The sequence below is a fragment of the Canis lupus genome, chromosome 6 (assembly GCF_003254725.2).
Source record: "Canis lupus dingo isolate Sandy chromosome 6, ASM325472v2, whole genome shotgun sequence".
In the NCBI taxonomy this organism is placed as follows: domain Eukaryota; kingdom Metazoa; phylum Chordata; class Mammalia; order Carnivora; family Canidae; genus Canis; species Canis lupus.
The window spans coordinates 17,726,156-17,740,038 of NC_064248.1; the positions used below are offsets into that span (position 1 = coordinate 17,726,156).

General features: G+C 62.0%; 3 protein-coding genes and 1 long non-coding RNA gene across 8 annotated transcripts; 3 read left to right on the forward strand and 1 right to left on the reverse strand.

Moving 5' to 3' along the window:
* Nucleotides 1-673: 673 nt before the first annotated feature.
* MAZ (MYC associated zinc finger protein) lies at nucleotides 674-5,839 on the forward strand. 5 transcript variants are annotated; one of them, XM_025415818.3, is made up of 6 exons: nucleotides 674-797; nucleotides 1,451-1,537; nucleotides 1,621-2,477; nucleotides 2,878-2,941; nucleotides 3,217-3,388; nucleotides 4,200-4,402. In XM_025415818.3, the coding sequence occupies exons 1-6, from the start codon at nucleotides 762-764 to the stop codon at nucleotides 4,400-4,402; spliced, it is 1,419 nt and encodes a 472-aa protein (XP_025271603.1). In that variant the 5' UTR covers nucleotides 674-761. The 5 variants fall into 5 exon arrangements, with proteins under 5 accessions (XP_025271603.1, XP_025271604.3, XP_048966815.1 ...); XM_025415819.3 differs by lacking the exon at nucleotides 4,200-4,402 and adding an exon at nucleotides 4,735-5,839 and having other exon boundaries at nucleotides 681-797; XM_025415816.3 differs by lacking the exon at nucleotides 674-797 and having other exon boundaries at nucleotides 1,274-1,537.
* On the reverse strand, nucleotides 3,291-4,359 carry LOC112640077 (uncharacterized). Its single transcript, XR_007411013.1, has 2 exons — nucleotides 4,220-4,359; nucleotides 3,291-3,748 (listed from the first exon to the last, which is right to left on the reverse strand). It is a non-coding gene; the product is annotated as an uncharacterized LOC112640077 (long non-coding RNA).
* A 1,071-nt stretch (nucleotides 5,840-6,910) lies between the features above and the next one.
* On the forward strand, nucleotides 6,911-10,686 carry PRRT2 (proline rich transmembrane protein 2). Its single transcript, XM_025415823.3, has 4 exons — nucleotides 6,911-7,108; nucleotides 7,764-8,727; nucleotides 9,123-9,255; nucleotides 9,423-10,686. Exons 1-4 carry the CDS (start codon nucleotides 7,092-7,094, stop codon nucleotides 9,431-9,433), a joined length of 1,125 nt encoding a protein of 374 aa, XP_025271608.1. The 5' UTR covers nucleotides 6,911-7,091; the 3' UTR covers nucleotides 9,434-10,686.
* A 154-nt stretch (nucleotides 10,687-10,840) lies between these two features.
* On the forward strand, nucleotides 10,841-13,785 carry PAGR1 (PAXIP1 associated glutamate rich protein 1). Its single transcript, XM_049110859.1, has 4 exons — nucleotides 10,841-10,969; nucleotides 11,314-11,815; nucleotides 12,000-12,082; nucleotides 13,366-13,785. Exons 2-4 carry the CDS (start codon nucleotides 11,334-11,336, stop codon nucleotides 13,563-13,565), a joined length of 765 nt encoding a protein of 254 aa, XP_048966816.1. The 5' UTR covers nucleotides 10,841-10,969; nucleotides 11,314-11,333; the 3' UTR covers nucleotides 13,566-13,785.
* Nucleotides 13,786-13,883: the final 98 nt, after the last annotated feature.

Genomic DNA, 13,883 nt, shown 5'->3' on the forward strand with positions numbered 1-13,883 from the left:
GGACTGTGGGGGCGGGGCCAGGGGGTATAACTGCCCTTGGGTTGGGCCACAAGCTCCTCGGCATAACTTCTTCGGGCGCCATCTTTGGGAAAAGCTGGCAGGAACGAAGCGGGGTAGGATTGTAAATAAACCGCTGGCGTGGGGAGGGGGAAACGACGGTGGCCGAAAGGAAACAAAAAAGTAACGCGAAAGCCCGCGGACGGCGACCGTTAGGCGGGCGCGCGCTTCGAGTTTAGCCCCGCCCCATCCGTACCCCCGGCGCGCGCTCCCCTGTTCTCCCGCTCAGCAACGACAGCGGTTTTATGCGCGTGCGCGCGAAATAACGGCCGCTGGAGAAGGGAGGAGGGGGGGTGGAATCTTTGAAGGGGGGGGAAGAGAGAAGCCGCCCTGTCTCCCGCGCGCCCACCACCTGCGCCATCGTCAGCCAATCAGCGGCCGTCTCAGGGGTCTCGCGCTTGGGGCGACTCCGGCTGCTGGGTGGCTCCCCCGTCCCTCCTCCCGCCAGAGTCCCTCTCGTACCTCCCCCCTCCCGCTGGCCTCGCGCGCGCTCGCGCTCGCGCCCGCTCCAGCCTCTTGTGTGTCCTCGCGCCCCCCGCCCGCCCTCCCCGCGCGCAGTGTGCTCCGCTCCCCCCACCCTCCTCCTCCTTCCCCCCTCCCGCTCGCCCCGCGCGCCTCCTCCCTGGGTTCCCCCTCCCCCACTGCCGCCTCCTCCTCCTCCCGCCCCAGGGTGAGCGCGAGCCACCTCCCTCCCTCCCTCCGCCATGGATCCCGGCAACTGGAGCAGCTTCATCTTCCAGGTAACAACCCCCTCCCCCCGCCCCCCCACCCCCCCTTCCCACACCCCCTCCCGCCCGCCCTCCCTCCCGTCCCACCCCCCCTCCGCGCGCCCGGTGCGCGCGCAGCTGTCCCCCTCCCTCCCTCGCGCCCTCCCCCGCCCTCCCCGAGGCGCCGGCTGGGCGCGCGCGCGGCGGGGGCCGAGGCTGCTCCCTCGCTCCCCCCACCCCGCCCCGCCAGGCTCCAACCGCCGCCGCCGCCGCCGCCGCCGCCGCCGCCGCCCGGGCCCCCGCCCCCCGCCCCCGGCCCCCGGCCCCCGGCCCCGCGGGGCCTCCCGCCCCCACCCAGGGGGCGTCGCCGCCGCCGTCGCCGCCGCGCTCCGCGGCCCGCCAGGCGCCCTCCTTCCCTCCCTCCCGCCGGCCGGGGTGCGCGGGCGGCGGGGCGGCCCGCGGGCCATGCGTTCGGCGCGGCCCAGCCCGGCCGGCCGGGGGCGGCGCCCCGAGCCCGGGCCCCGCGCGGCCCGCGCCCCCGGCCCCCGCTGAGCCCCGGGGGCCCCGCCGTGGCCGAGGCCATGTTCCCCGTGTTCCCTTGCACGCTGCTGGCCCCCCCCTTCCCCGTGCTGGGCCTGGACTCCCGGGGGGTGGGCGGCCTCATGAACTCCTTCCCGCCACCTCAGGGTCACGCCCAGAACCCCCTGCAGGTCGGGGCTGAGCTCCAGTCCCGCTTCTTTGCCTCCCAGGGCTGCGCCCAGAGTCCATTCCAGGTGAGTAGGGGCCGGCCGTGGCGGGCCGGGCCGGGAGGGCGCCGACCCGCGGCCGCGGCCCACACGGCGCCTTGTCTTCGCAGGCCGCGCCGGCGCCCCCACCCACGCCCCAGCCCCCGGCGGCCGAGCCCCTCCAGGTGGACTTGCTCCCGGTTCTCGCCGCCGCCCAGGAGTCTGCCGCCGCCGCGGCCGCCGCCGCAGCAGCTGCTGCCGCCGCCGCCGTCGCTGCTGCGCCCCCGGCCCCGGCCGCCGCCTCCACAGTGGACACAGCGGCTCTGAAGCAGCCGCCGGCGCCCCCGCCGCCGCCCCCGCCGGTGTCGGCGCCCGCGGCCGAGGCCGCGCCCCCTGTCTCTGCCGCCACTATCGCCGCAGCCGCGGCTACCGCCGTCGTAGCCCCAACCTCGACGGTCGCCGTGGCCCCGGTCGCATCTGCCTTGGAGAAGAAGACAAAGAGCAAGGGGCCCTACATCTGTGCCCTGTGCGCCAAGGAGTTCAAGAACGGCTACAATCTCCGGAGGCACGAGGCCATCCACACAGGAGCCAAGGCCGGCCGGGTCCCCTCGGGTGCTATGAAGATGCCCACCATGGTGCCCCTGAGTCTCCTGAGCGTGCCCCAGCTGAGCGGAGCCGGCGGGGGAGGGGGAGAAGCCGGTGCGGGCGGCGGAGCGGCCGCCGTGGCCGCGGGTGGCGTGGTGACCACGACCGCCTCGGGGAAGCGCATCCGGAAGAACCACGCCTGTGAGATGTGCGGCAAGGCCTTCCGCGACGTCTACCATCTGAACCGACACAAGCTGTCGCACTCGGACGAGAAGCCCTACCAGTGCCCGGTGTGCCAGCAGCGCTTCAAGCGCAAGGACCGCATGAGCTACCACGTGCGCTCACATGACGGCGCTGTGCACAAGCCCTACAACTGCTCCCACTGTGGCAAGAGCTTTTCCCGGTGTGCACGGGGCCTCGGCCGCCCACTGGGCGGGTGGGGAGGGAGGGACGGCAACGGAGGTGGCCTGGCCTTGGCTGGCGGGGAGGGAGGCGGTTTCTGAGGATGGGGACCGGGAGCCACTCCCCGGGAGGAGGGAGGAAAGCCTCTCCCGGTTACCAGGGAGCGGGGGGTGGTACTTAGCCAAGGAGGTGGGTCCTCCGGTTGTAAGAAAGCTTCGCGTGGGAGGAGGAGCAGCCCGCCCTGCGGCAGGGGGAGGGATTTCCTGCCACACCGGGACTCGGGAGCCTCGGGTCGGGGCGAATTGCCGGCGTCTTTGGAAGGGCCTGTTGCGCTAAGTTAGGCAGATTTGGGAGCACGTCCACACTCCAGGGCCCTAACCCCAACCCCAACGTATTCTCAGGCCGGATCACCTCAACAGTCACGTCAGACAAGTGCACTCAACAGAACGGCCCTTCAAATGTGAGGTAGGAAGCCCGCCTCCTCCTTTCCCGGTTTTCATGATTTTGATCCTCATTGTAGCTGTCTGAGCTCGGCCTCTCAGACCCCCTTTTTCTCTCTTTTCTTTTTGCTTTTTCACTCCATTTTCTCATCCCTTCTTCAAGACCTTGTCATCTCACTCCCATTTCCTACAGATCAAAGATCCCCAAGGCTCTGATTCCTTTAACCTCTTGTTCCCCTCTCCCTGCTCCCCGAAGCTCTAACTCTCCTGACAACCCCCACGCCCCTCCCCCCTCCCCAGAAATGTGAGGCAGCTTTTGCTACGAAGGATCGACTGAGAGCGCACACAGTACGACACGAGGAGAAGGTGCCATGTCATGTGTGTGGCAAGATGCTGAGCTCGGCTTATATTTCGGACCACATGAAGGTGCACAGCCAGGGCCCTCACCATGTCTGTGAGCTCTGCAACAAAGGTACATGCTGAGGGATGCTGGGAGGGCCAGGGACAAAGGGCAGGGGCAAAGCCAGAGGCCCTTCCACAGATGTGGGTTAAAGGTGCTGTAGCCAAGAGCTCACGGCTATTAGAGCCTTTTAGGAAGCAAGGGGAACAACATCCGACGACCGAACCTCATTAAGTTCTAAGAGGTCTTGACTGGAGATGAGCTACTAGCAAGAGTGGGCCTCTGGGGGTGGGGAGGAGGAGCAGGATTCGGCTGCTTTGGGAAAGGAGCAAGGAGCAGTCAAGAGAGCCAGTTCCCAAGGGTTGGAAGGCAGGGTTTCAGCTGTGCATCCACAATGGTGTGCTCTTTGGCTTCTGGGGCAAGTGGAGTATGCTGGCAGGGGATTAACAAGCTCGCACCCTGCCCTAGTAGCAGAAAGCTGCTTTTATACAGCTTCACAGATTGACTGAGTAATTGGAATGAGACCGTATGGGGCCCTGGAGGGAGGGGACACAGCCGTCTCTGCTGAGGGTCAACTCTTCGAGTGGCTAGAAATTAGTGGCCTGTCACCCCGGGAGAGGTCCCCCTAGCCACAGAAAATAGGTTCTGTGGACACCAAGGCTGAGAAGCTGACACCACTCACCCAGGCCCCAAGCTTAGGGAGGGGCGATGTTCCACCAGCCCCAAGAGAGTAGTTGGCCCCAGGCTACCAAGGATGTGGTGGGAGGAGGACAGGGCCATCTGAGGAGGGCGTCCCCGGCCTAGGAGAACCACCCCGTCTCTGGGGTCTCCGCCTGGCTGACCCCCCATCCCCCCATCCCAATCCACCCCCCCCCCCCAATAGGCTTCACCACAGCAGCATACCTGCGCATCCACGCGGTGAAGGACCACGGGCTCCAGGCCCCGCGGGCTGACCGCATCCTGTGCAAGCTGTGCAGCGTGCACTGCAAGACCCCTGCCCAGCTGGCCGGCCACATGCAGACCCATCTGGGGGGGGCCGCCCCCCCTGTCCCGGGAGACGCCCCCCAGCCACAGCCCACCTGCTGAGGGGGACCCCGCACCCACCAGGCAAGGCGTGGGGCATGGCTGGGGGGGGTGGGATGGGGTGTGTGGGACGAGGGGGCTCAAAGTGCCCAGTAGCGGAACTCAGGAAGGCCAGGGATGCCCATCCATCACTGAAGTTAGGGACACTTCTGGGGACAGGGAGGGCCCTGCAGGAGAACTGGGTAAGGATGCAGGTGGAAGCCTTTGGGGACCAAACAGGAAGTGAGCAACGGCTGTGTCCCAGGGGAGGGAGTCTGGGAAAGAGTCTGGGGCAAGGGGCAAGGCTCTTGCCGATCGGATTGCGCTGTGATCTCCTGGTGTTTCTCTCTGTGCAGGTACTGGTGAGGTTTGTCCTATGGCGGCGGCAGCAGCAGCAGCAGCGGCGGCAGCAGCAGCAGTGGCAGCCCCCCCCACAGCTGTGGGCTCCCTTTCCGGGGCCGAGGGGGTGCCTGTGAGCTCTCAGCCACTTCCCTCCCAGCCCTGGTGAGCTCCAGGTTGGTGGTGGGGAGAGTGGAAAGCGGAGGAAAGTCCCTTGGTACCGTCTCCTCTTCCCCTCTCTCTTCCTACCAACTCCTCACTACTTCCCCACCAACCAAGGAGCCTCCAGAAGGAAAGGAGGAAGAGATGTTTCTTAGGGGGAATTCGCTAGGTTTTAAAGATTTGTTTCTCCTGCTCCTCTCTCCTATCAGACCTGACCCCACACACACCTGTCCCCTTGGTTGTGTTGAAGCCCCCTGGACAGTGGGCAGGGGTGGCAGAGGACAGGAGCGGCCACTGCCCTCACTCCCCTCTCCTCTCTGTAGCCCCCTGCCCTGCCCGGGATCTGCAAGCCACCTCCTTGATGGTCCCTGCTCTCCTCCTCCTCCCATTTCCCCCTCCCACTACTGTCTGCTGCCCCTCCCTGGGGAGTTGGTGCTTTTTTTTTTTTTTTTTTTTTTTTTTTTTCCAGGGGGAGGGAGGAGAGGAAGGAGGGGAATCAGAGATTCTGTCCCAGAGAGGGGAAAAGGTGAGATTGGAGAAGGGGCAGAAGCAGGGAAGGCAACAGTAGTACCTTCATAAGGTGAGGTTGTTTGGGGTCAGCCCCTAAACATCGTCCTAATTGAGAATCTGTCAGGGGAAAACAAGTCAAGGGGAGCAAAAGAAGGAGCCACTAGGGCCAGAGGCAGGACAAGAGATGGAATTTTAGGGTGCCAGGGTAAATGGGGGGATCCAGGGACTAGAGGTGCTTCCTGGGGGTGGGGGGAATGCAGTCACAGTGTCTCCCCCGTCCCTCTGCCACCCCAGCTCCAGCCCTGGCCTTTTCTTTTCATCCCTCTCCCCCACGACAGAAGCTGTGGCCCTGGCCATGTCATCGTGTTCCTGTGTCCCCTGCATGTTCCCCACCCTTCACCCCCTCCTTTTGCGCGGACCCCATTACAATAAATTTTAAATAAAAACCTGTCTCTGACTCTGGTTTGGATGAATTGCTCTCCCCAAGCCTTCTGCCCCACCCCCAAGGAGTTTCTTGCGGGTCTAGTATCAGTCCCAGCCTTGCCCTGCCCTGTGTGGCTCTGGGGCGCTGGCTCCTCCCTCACCAGAGGCAGCACCAGTGGCTGCAAGCCTGATTCAGGGTGGGGCTGAGGCTCCAGTGACTGGAGAGCAGGTTCCAGGACTCCCAGGTCTCCCCGGAATACCCAATCTGGGCAGTCCCAGAATAGCCACTGGAGGTTTGAAGAGGCCAGGGTCAGAAACCCCAACAGTTACCACACAAAAATGCTGCTCTCCCCGACTCACACACTGCCTGCTGCTCAGACCCCAGCCGAATACCTGCACATCCTTAAGGCCCTGAGAGGTGACAGTGGGTGGTGGAGCTGCAGAAAGGATGGGGAAGTCAGCCCTGGGACCGGGAGCCCTGAGGGTGCCGAGAAGAACTGCATTTCTCCCCCACCCGTCCCCTTCGCTCTTGGTGTGATCCATTCAGCATTTACGGGGCTCCAGGGCCCCAGCCCCCTCCTGTTCCAGACTGCCCCTGCAGCCTCGGCCCTGGAATTCCCTTTTGAGCCCTGCTCCAGGGACCCGGGAGCCTTCCAGCACCCATTTCTGCTGCTGCTTCCTCGAGGGTAGAGGGACTTCCCGTACTGCAGGCTCCCTTTTCTTAAAACCCCACCCTGCTCCTCCTTGGAGCAGCCTCCCCAAGTTTTGCCTCATTTCCCCTCCCCGCCTTCTGCTTGTAGGAGTGCCACCACCGGGTCCCGCCTGTCTCACAGGTCCTGTCTCCTCGCAGACCCCTCTCCGTCTCCCCCAGCCCCCCGCCTCTGCCAGGACACCCCGGTGACCGTTGGCGGGAGGGGCCCAGGGCTTGGGAAGGGGGCACCCCCAGGAGGCGCGCGTGGGAAGGGGCAGGGAGGGGGCGCGAGTGGTTACCCGGCCGGTTGCCCGGGTAACGCGGGGCCTGGCACGCGTGGCTCCCTGGGGCTGGCCGGGAGGGGCGGGAGGCGAGCGAGGGGCGGGGGCGGTGCGCGGCAGCAGCGGAGCGTAGGGGAGGGGACCTGAGAGGAGCGAAAGGAGGGGACGAGCAGAGGGGAGGGGAGACCCGCCGCCTCCCTCCCTCGCTCGCTGACTCGCTCCCTCCCGGGCTGCGGCTGCTGCAACGGGGCGGCGGTGGCAGCAGCAGCGGGAGCAGTCTCGAGGCCGGCGTCGAGGTGAGACGGGGATGGACAGAGGCTGCGGGTAGGAGTGCGCGGACAGACGGCGGACGCTGGGAGGGCTGCACCGGAATGCAGGCGCCTGGCGGACTGGCCGGTGGTGCTGGGCGCGCCACGCCGATGGGAGGAGGAGGCGCCGTCCCCCGGGGGCGAGGGAATCCCTGCAAGAGGGGCTGAGAAGGGGCTCAGAGGAGCAGCCCAGGTCCCCCAGGGAGGGGCGGGGGCGTCTGCGCCCCAGACGCGCAGTGAGAAAACACCGGCGGGGCGCCCAGGGAGGAAGGGAGGATGCAGAGGGAGTGGAATGTAAATGTCGGTCCTCTGCCCGGTGTGCCTGTCTGCCTGTCGGAGTGTACGAGCGTCTGCACAGCTTGTTGATTTCGGGGTGCTGGGGCATCTGCTAGGATCTCAGAGTCTGGATCTTGTCGGGGAGACCCAGGAAGAGACCATGGGGAGGGTCCTGTTTACAAAAGTGTTAATCTTCCCAGGGCTCTCCAAGCAGACTTTGAGCAGAGCACTCCTCCCCAGGGATGTCCCACCCCAAGGCAAAGGAAACCCCAACTTTTCTTCCTCTCCCCAGGGGCAGCCCAAGGCTGGCCCTAAGACAGCATAGCCCTCTCCAGCTGCAGTGCTGAGAGCCACCTCTTTCCGCCTCACACCAAACCTGTCTCCTCCTCTTTCAGGACTGCTGCTGTCTCTGCTGCTCCAGCCTCTCCAGCGAGGTCCTCTCCCCTCTCCCCTCTCAAGATGGCAGCCAGCAGCTCTGAGGGCTCAGAGATGAAGGGGATAGAAGAGGGTCCCCAAACCCAAGGACAAGGGCCTGGCCATTCTGAAGCCAAAACTGGCCCTCTCCAGGTCCCAGCTGGGGTCCCAGATGAGCCAGAGGCCCTGCAGCCAGGCCCAGACATCACTGGGGCCCCTGTGGACTCAGAAGCTAAGGCTGGGCTGGCTCCAGAAACCACAGAGACCCCAACTGGGGTCCCAGAAACAGCTCAGGCTAGAGACCTCAGCTCAAACCCAGGAGGGGAATCGAATGCCATCCCTAGCCCTGAAGAAGCATGCCAAGAGCCAGCACCCAAACCAGAAGTGAATAAAGAGGTCACTGCAGACCAGGGTTCCGATCTGGGGCCTGCGGCCCCGCTTGAGCCAGCCTCAGAGCCTGCTCCCCAGTTGGACCCCCAGTCAGACCCTCAGCCAGATTGCCAGCCAGGTTCTCAGCCCACCAAGTCAGATCTTCAGCCAGAGCCCCCCACCCAGGAGGACCCCACCCCTGAGGTCCTGACTGAGAGTGTGGGGGAAAAGCAAGAGAATGGGGCAGTGGTTCCCCTGCAGGCTGGCGGTGGGGAAGAGGGCCCAGCCCCCCAGCCTCACTCGCCACCCTCAACAAAAACCCACCCAGCCAATGGGGCTCCTCCGCGAGTGCTACAGCAGCTGGTTGAGGAGGACCGACTAGGAAGGGCTCACAGTGGGCACCCAGGATCTCCCCGAGGTAGCCTGAGCCGCCACCCCAGCTCCCAACTGGCAGGGTCTGGGGTGGAGGGGGGTGAAGGCACCCAGAAACCTCGGGACTACATCATCCTCGCCATCCTGTCCTGCTTCTGCCCCATGTGGCCTGTCAACATCGTGGCCTTCGCTTATGCTGTCATGGTGAGCCCCATGGGACCCTGGCCCAGGCCTGCTGTGGCTCCCAGCTTCCTGCCAGCACTGGGACAAAAACCCCAGGAGTAGTCTTGCCTTCCCTCTCCTCTCTGCATGGATCTCACTTCCCAAGTATGGGGCCTATTCTAGCCTCTCCTTAGGACTTTCCCGTCTGAGCCACCATTGCCCTACCCCCGTCAGGTGGGAGGGATGTCAAGACACGTTTTACCCAGCCTTGCTGACCTTTGCCCTCCTCCCCCTGCCTTTCCAACCCTCTTTCCTCCTTTAACCACTGTCCACGGGGGCCTGCCCGTCTCCTCTGGACAACTCTTTCACCTGATCCCTGCTGGGCTGCCTTCTCCTGACCTGGGCCCATGGTGCCCCACCCCTCACCCTAACCCCAGTCCCGGAACAGCCTGCAGCAGGGGGACGTGGATGGGGCCCAGCGTCTGGGCCGCGTGGCCAAGCTCTTAAGCATCGTGGCGCTGGTAGGGGGGGTCCTCATCATCATCGCCTCCTGCGTCATCAACTTAGGCGGTGAGTGGGGGTCTGGGACAGGCCGGGAGGAATGGAAGGGTTGGCAAGGGCAGCTTTACTAACCCCTGCCCCTGCTCTCTCCTGTCTGTCCTCCCTACTTCTCCTTTGTCTCTCCTTGTCTCTCCCCACCACCGTCTCTGTCTGTCCCTCCCTCTCCTCTCCCACAGTGTATAAGTGAGGGGCTCTGCCCTGCATTCCAAGACTTTTCTTCCTGTTGGGAGCTGCCTTGGGCCCATCCTCCCCTGGGGGGAGCCCAATCGATGGCCCAGGCCCGCACCCATAGGGACCAAGGGAGCCTGAGCGGCCTTGTTTACAGCTTCTTTCCTGCTCCTGCATCCTGCCAGGCTCCTGTGCCAACCGTAGGCCTCTCTTCTCCCTGCACTGTTTCCACCCTCCCTGCACTTCTGCCTGCATTCCCCCTCGCCTCTTGGACTCCTTGCCCCTGCACTTCTAGAAACCTTCCTGCACTTCTGGAAATCTCCCTGACCTGAACGTCTCCCAAACTCTCTGCTCTCAGCCTCCCTGCATCCCCCCCCCAGCCTCCCTGCACTCCTCCCAACTTCCCCAATTCCCTGCACCTCTGCCCCAGTGTCCCCCTTTCAACTTTCACTGTCTTGGCATCCTTCCCCATTCCTTTCTTCCTTCTCCCCTTTATTATCTCCCCTTCCCCCTCCACACTCCTTGCCCCCTTCCTCTTCCTGCCTCCTCTCCCCTCAGCATTCCTATCCCCTCTCAGGATCCTCTCCTCCTCCCTCCTGCCACCGTTTTCTCTGCAAAAACTCCAGCACTTAGATCAGCTGGGGGAGGGCAGCGGTGTCAGGGGAGGGCTCCCCCGCCGCGTTCCGACTGTTTTCTGCTGGGACCACCCAGGTCCTGACGCCCCCAGGGCGCCTCTGGGTCGCAGAGCTGGCTAGCCAGGTCTTGTCTGGGAACTGGTGCGGGGTGTCGCGCACCGTTGCTTAGCTGGGTTCTGAGCACGCACCTGGGAGGAGGAGGAAGGGGCGCGGCTGTTGACCCTTTCAGATCAGCCCGAGTTGACTCGCCCCGACTGGGCTTTTAAACTCGCTCTGCGAGTTTCTTAAAGGCGTCGGGGCTGGGGTCATTCACGTGCATTGTAACGAAAGAACCCCGAAATAGGACCAAAGCTCCTAGATGCAGGGAGCGAGTGAAGGGCGGGGAGCTCTATAATTATTTTCCAAGAGGACTAGGGAGGTTTGTTGCACGCGACAGTTCGCTAGGGAGGCGGGGACCGAGCTACGATGCCTTTCGGAGTTGGCGGGTTTTGTTTTCTTTAAAAAAAAAAAAAAAAGCGCTGGAAAAACACTAAAAGTCTTTAAAAAAAAAAAAAAAGATACATCAAACAGATTCTCCCTTTTTGTATGCCGGATGCTGCATGAGTCTGAAACACCAATAAACGGAGACTGCATGAGACTCGCCTCTAGCCTCAGTTAGTCCTTACGTCTGTCCGCCGCCGGGGCCCACGGTACTGCCCCCTTTCGGGCAGAGCCTGCTGGGTGTATGCGCATGCGTCGTCCCGGTGGCCATCTTTACTGTGGGTCGAAGCCAATTGTGCCCGAGCCTACCTGCGCATGTGCAATCCTCCCCTTGCTTTCCTTTTCTAAGTAGCTTTGGCTAGAGCGGAGCCTTCCGCGCCGTATCTGTGCGCCTGCGTACCGTGACCCTGCGCAGCCCGAGAGGCGGGTCCTAGCTCCAGGTGCGTACGGCGGCTGAGGTGGCTGAACTGCGAGGTGTGGGGAGAGGGCGCCGGATCCCGGTGTAGAGAGGGGCGGTGTGAAGGCGAGAAGAGCGTCTCCACCCCCTCTCCGGCCCAGAAAGTGGTTTCCGCTGGTCCCTAGGAATCTCGGAGTACCGGATCTGGATCGGTGGGGCGGGGTCCTTGGAGGGGACTCAGCGCCCCCTCCTGGGAACCGGCGGTCTCGTCGCTGGGACCGCTGTTGGAGCCCGGTTGGAGACATTCCCTGAACTCCTGGGGAGCCCAGTCCCCCGGGGGCGGGAGACCCCCCTGGTTTAGTACTCCTGCATCTCCTACCATCGCAGGGCCCCTCCCCTAGTAGCCTATGTCCCTTGTTCGTGGTCATGGAGACATTTCGGCCACCACGGCGGCGCCCCTGTCTGAAGAAGGGGAGGTGACCTCTGGCCTCCAAGCTCTGGCGGTGGAGGATACCGGAGGCTCCTCTGCTTCGGCCAATAAAGCCGAGGAAGAGGGGGAAGGAGGCCAGCAGGAGACCGAGCTTGAGGGGCCCGGGGTCGAGGAGGTGCAGGGAGAAGCCCCCTGCACCGAAGGGGAAGAGCATGCCAAGGGAGAATCCGAAGACTGGTGCGTACCCTGCAGCGATGAGGAGATGGAGCTGCCCGCAGATGGGCAGGCCTGGATGCCTCCCCCGTCCGAAATCCAGCGGCTCTATGAACTTCTGGCTGCCCACGGTACCCTGGAGCTTCAGGCTGAGATCCTGCCCCGCCGGCCACCCACGCCTGAGGCCCAGAGTGAAGAGGAGAGATCGGATGAGGAGCCTGAAGCCAAAGAAGAGGAAGAGGAAAAGTGAGGGCACACCCTTACACTTTGTTGCTGGGGCTTGCTCTCTTGGTGCCAAGAGAAAATTGGGAGGGGAGGTGGGACCTTGGAGCATGGAAAGTAGAGGGTTGCAAGGGGTGTGGGGGGAGACCCTCAGGCTGGGGTGTTTGGGGAGACCACCCTCACTTTTCACTCTGTCCACCTGTCCCAGACCGCACATGCCTACAGAATTTGACTTTGATGATGAGCCAATGACCCCAAAGGACTCCCTGATTGACCGGAGACGCACCCCAGGTACAAAGGGGGAGAGTAGGGGGGAGGTAAAGGACCTCTACTCCCACCGACCTGAAAGGCGACTCCTGAGGAGAGGCCTGTGTTTGGTGCCTTGATTGCTATACACAACTTGTAGCTGCAGGAGAGAGCATTCACCAAGCGGTGCCATCATTAACAGCTTGGATAGATACCCTGTCTTCTTTATGAGACTGACAGATGGTTCTATCATGCTTCCCATTCCTTTTATCTCCATCTCCCTAGAAGTTCAAGTCTTCTCCGTTCTTATCCCTGTACCACTGTGTATATCTCCTAATCTGACCTGATTTCACACTCCAAGTGCCTTCCTGGAATTTACTGTTGGAGCCATTCTTGATTTCTCTTTCTCTCACCCCAGCATTTAAACCAGCAGCAAGTCCTGTTTAGCCCTGCCTCCACATTTCCAAGCTCATCTGCTACTCTCCACCCTCAGCACCACACCCTCATCCAAGCCATCATTTCTCTTTCTCTTTATTTTCTTTTATAGAGGACATTTCTGGGGAAGGCAGGCAGGGGAGACAGAGGGAGAGAGAGAATCTTAATCAGACTTCACTCCCAGCCCAGAACCCATCCTGAGGGGTGGATCTCACAACCCTGAGATCACAACCAGAGCTGAAATTAAGAGTCAGAAGCCCAACCGACTAAGCCACCCAGGCACCCCCAAGCCATCATTTCTTTTGCCTGGATATTTGCCATGGCTCGTAACTGGCCTCCCTGCTTCTCCTCAGCAACCAAAATGATCCTTTCAAAATATAAATCATGTCACTACTTGGTTTAAAATTCTCCAAAGGATTCCATTGTTGGGGGAAAGAGCATATCAAGAGGGAATCCAAACACCACAACTCCCCCTGACTTTTTTTGGGCCGCCAAAGTTTCCAAAGATAATTTATTTCCGTTTGACCTAAGATATCCAAACTTTCATCATGGCCTCAGAGTCGTTTCTTGAGCCACAACTTTCCTTCTCCCTGCCATACCCCAGCTCTCTATACCCTTTGAACAAACCTCCCTGTTCCTGCTCTGGGGCCTTTCCACTTGCTCTTCCCCTGCCTGGATATCTTTACCTTGGTTTTCACATTACTGGCTCCTTCTTGTAAGTCAGCCCTTTACTGCTTACCCCATCTGAGGCCCAACCTCAAACCCTACAACCTCTGTGACAGAGACCTGAAAATCTCTGTTTAATGAGCTCCCTAAGCAATGAGTAATATGTAGGCAGGTCTGGAGCACAGCACCTCACTCCCGTCCACATTTCTTACCTTCCTCTTCTCCAGGAAGTTCCGCCCGGAGCCAGAAACGGGAGGCCCGCCTAGACAAGGTCCTCTCAGACATGAAGCGACACAAGAAGCTGGAGGAGCAGATCCTTCGTACTGGCAGGGATCTCTTCAGCCTGGACTCAGAGGACCCCAGCCCCACCAGCCCCCCGCTCCGGTCCTCAGGGAGCACACTCTTCCCCCGGCAACGGAAATATTGAGTGTTGTTGCAGCCTTTAGCGTGCAGAGCTTATACCTTCTGGGCTCTCCTTCCCTAACTCTGGGCACTGGGAACTGGGCAAGAGGAGAGAGCTCCCAAGCTCCCAACACCGCACCTTGCCAGAAAGAGGACATGTGTGTGTATTTATGCTTTCTGTTGAACATTTATTTGGAGACCTGGGCTGAATTTTTGGAATCTAGAATAAAAAAAACACAAAGTTATTTTCTCCTAGAGGGTGGGCTGCAGCAGGAACCCAGTTCTGGAGCAGCCGGATCAGGATCCTAGTCACTCAGGTGGGGAAATGAAAATTAAAGCCACA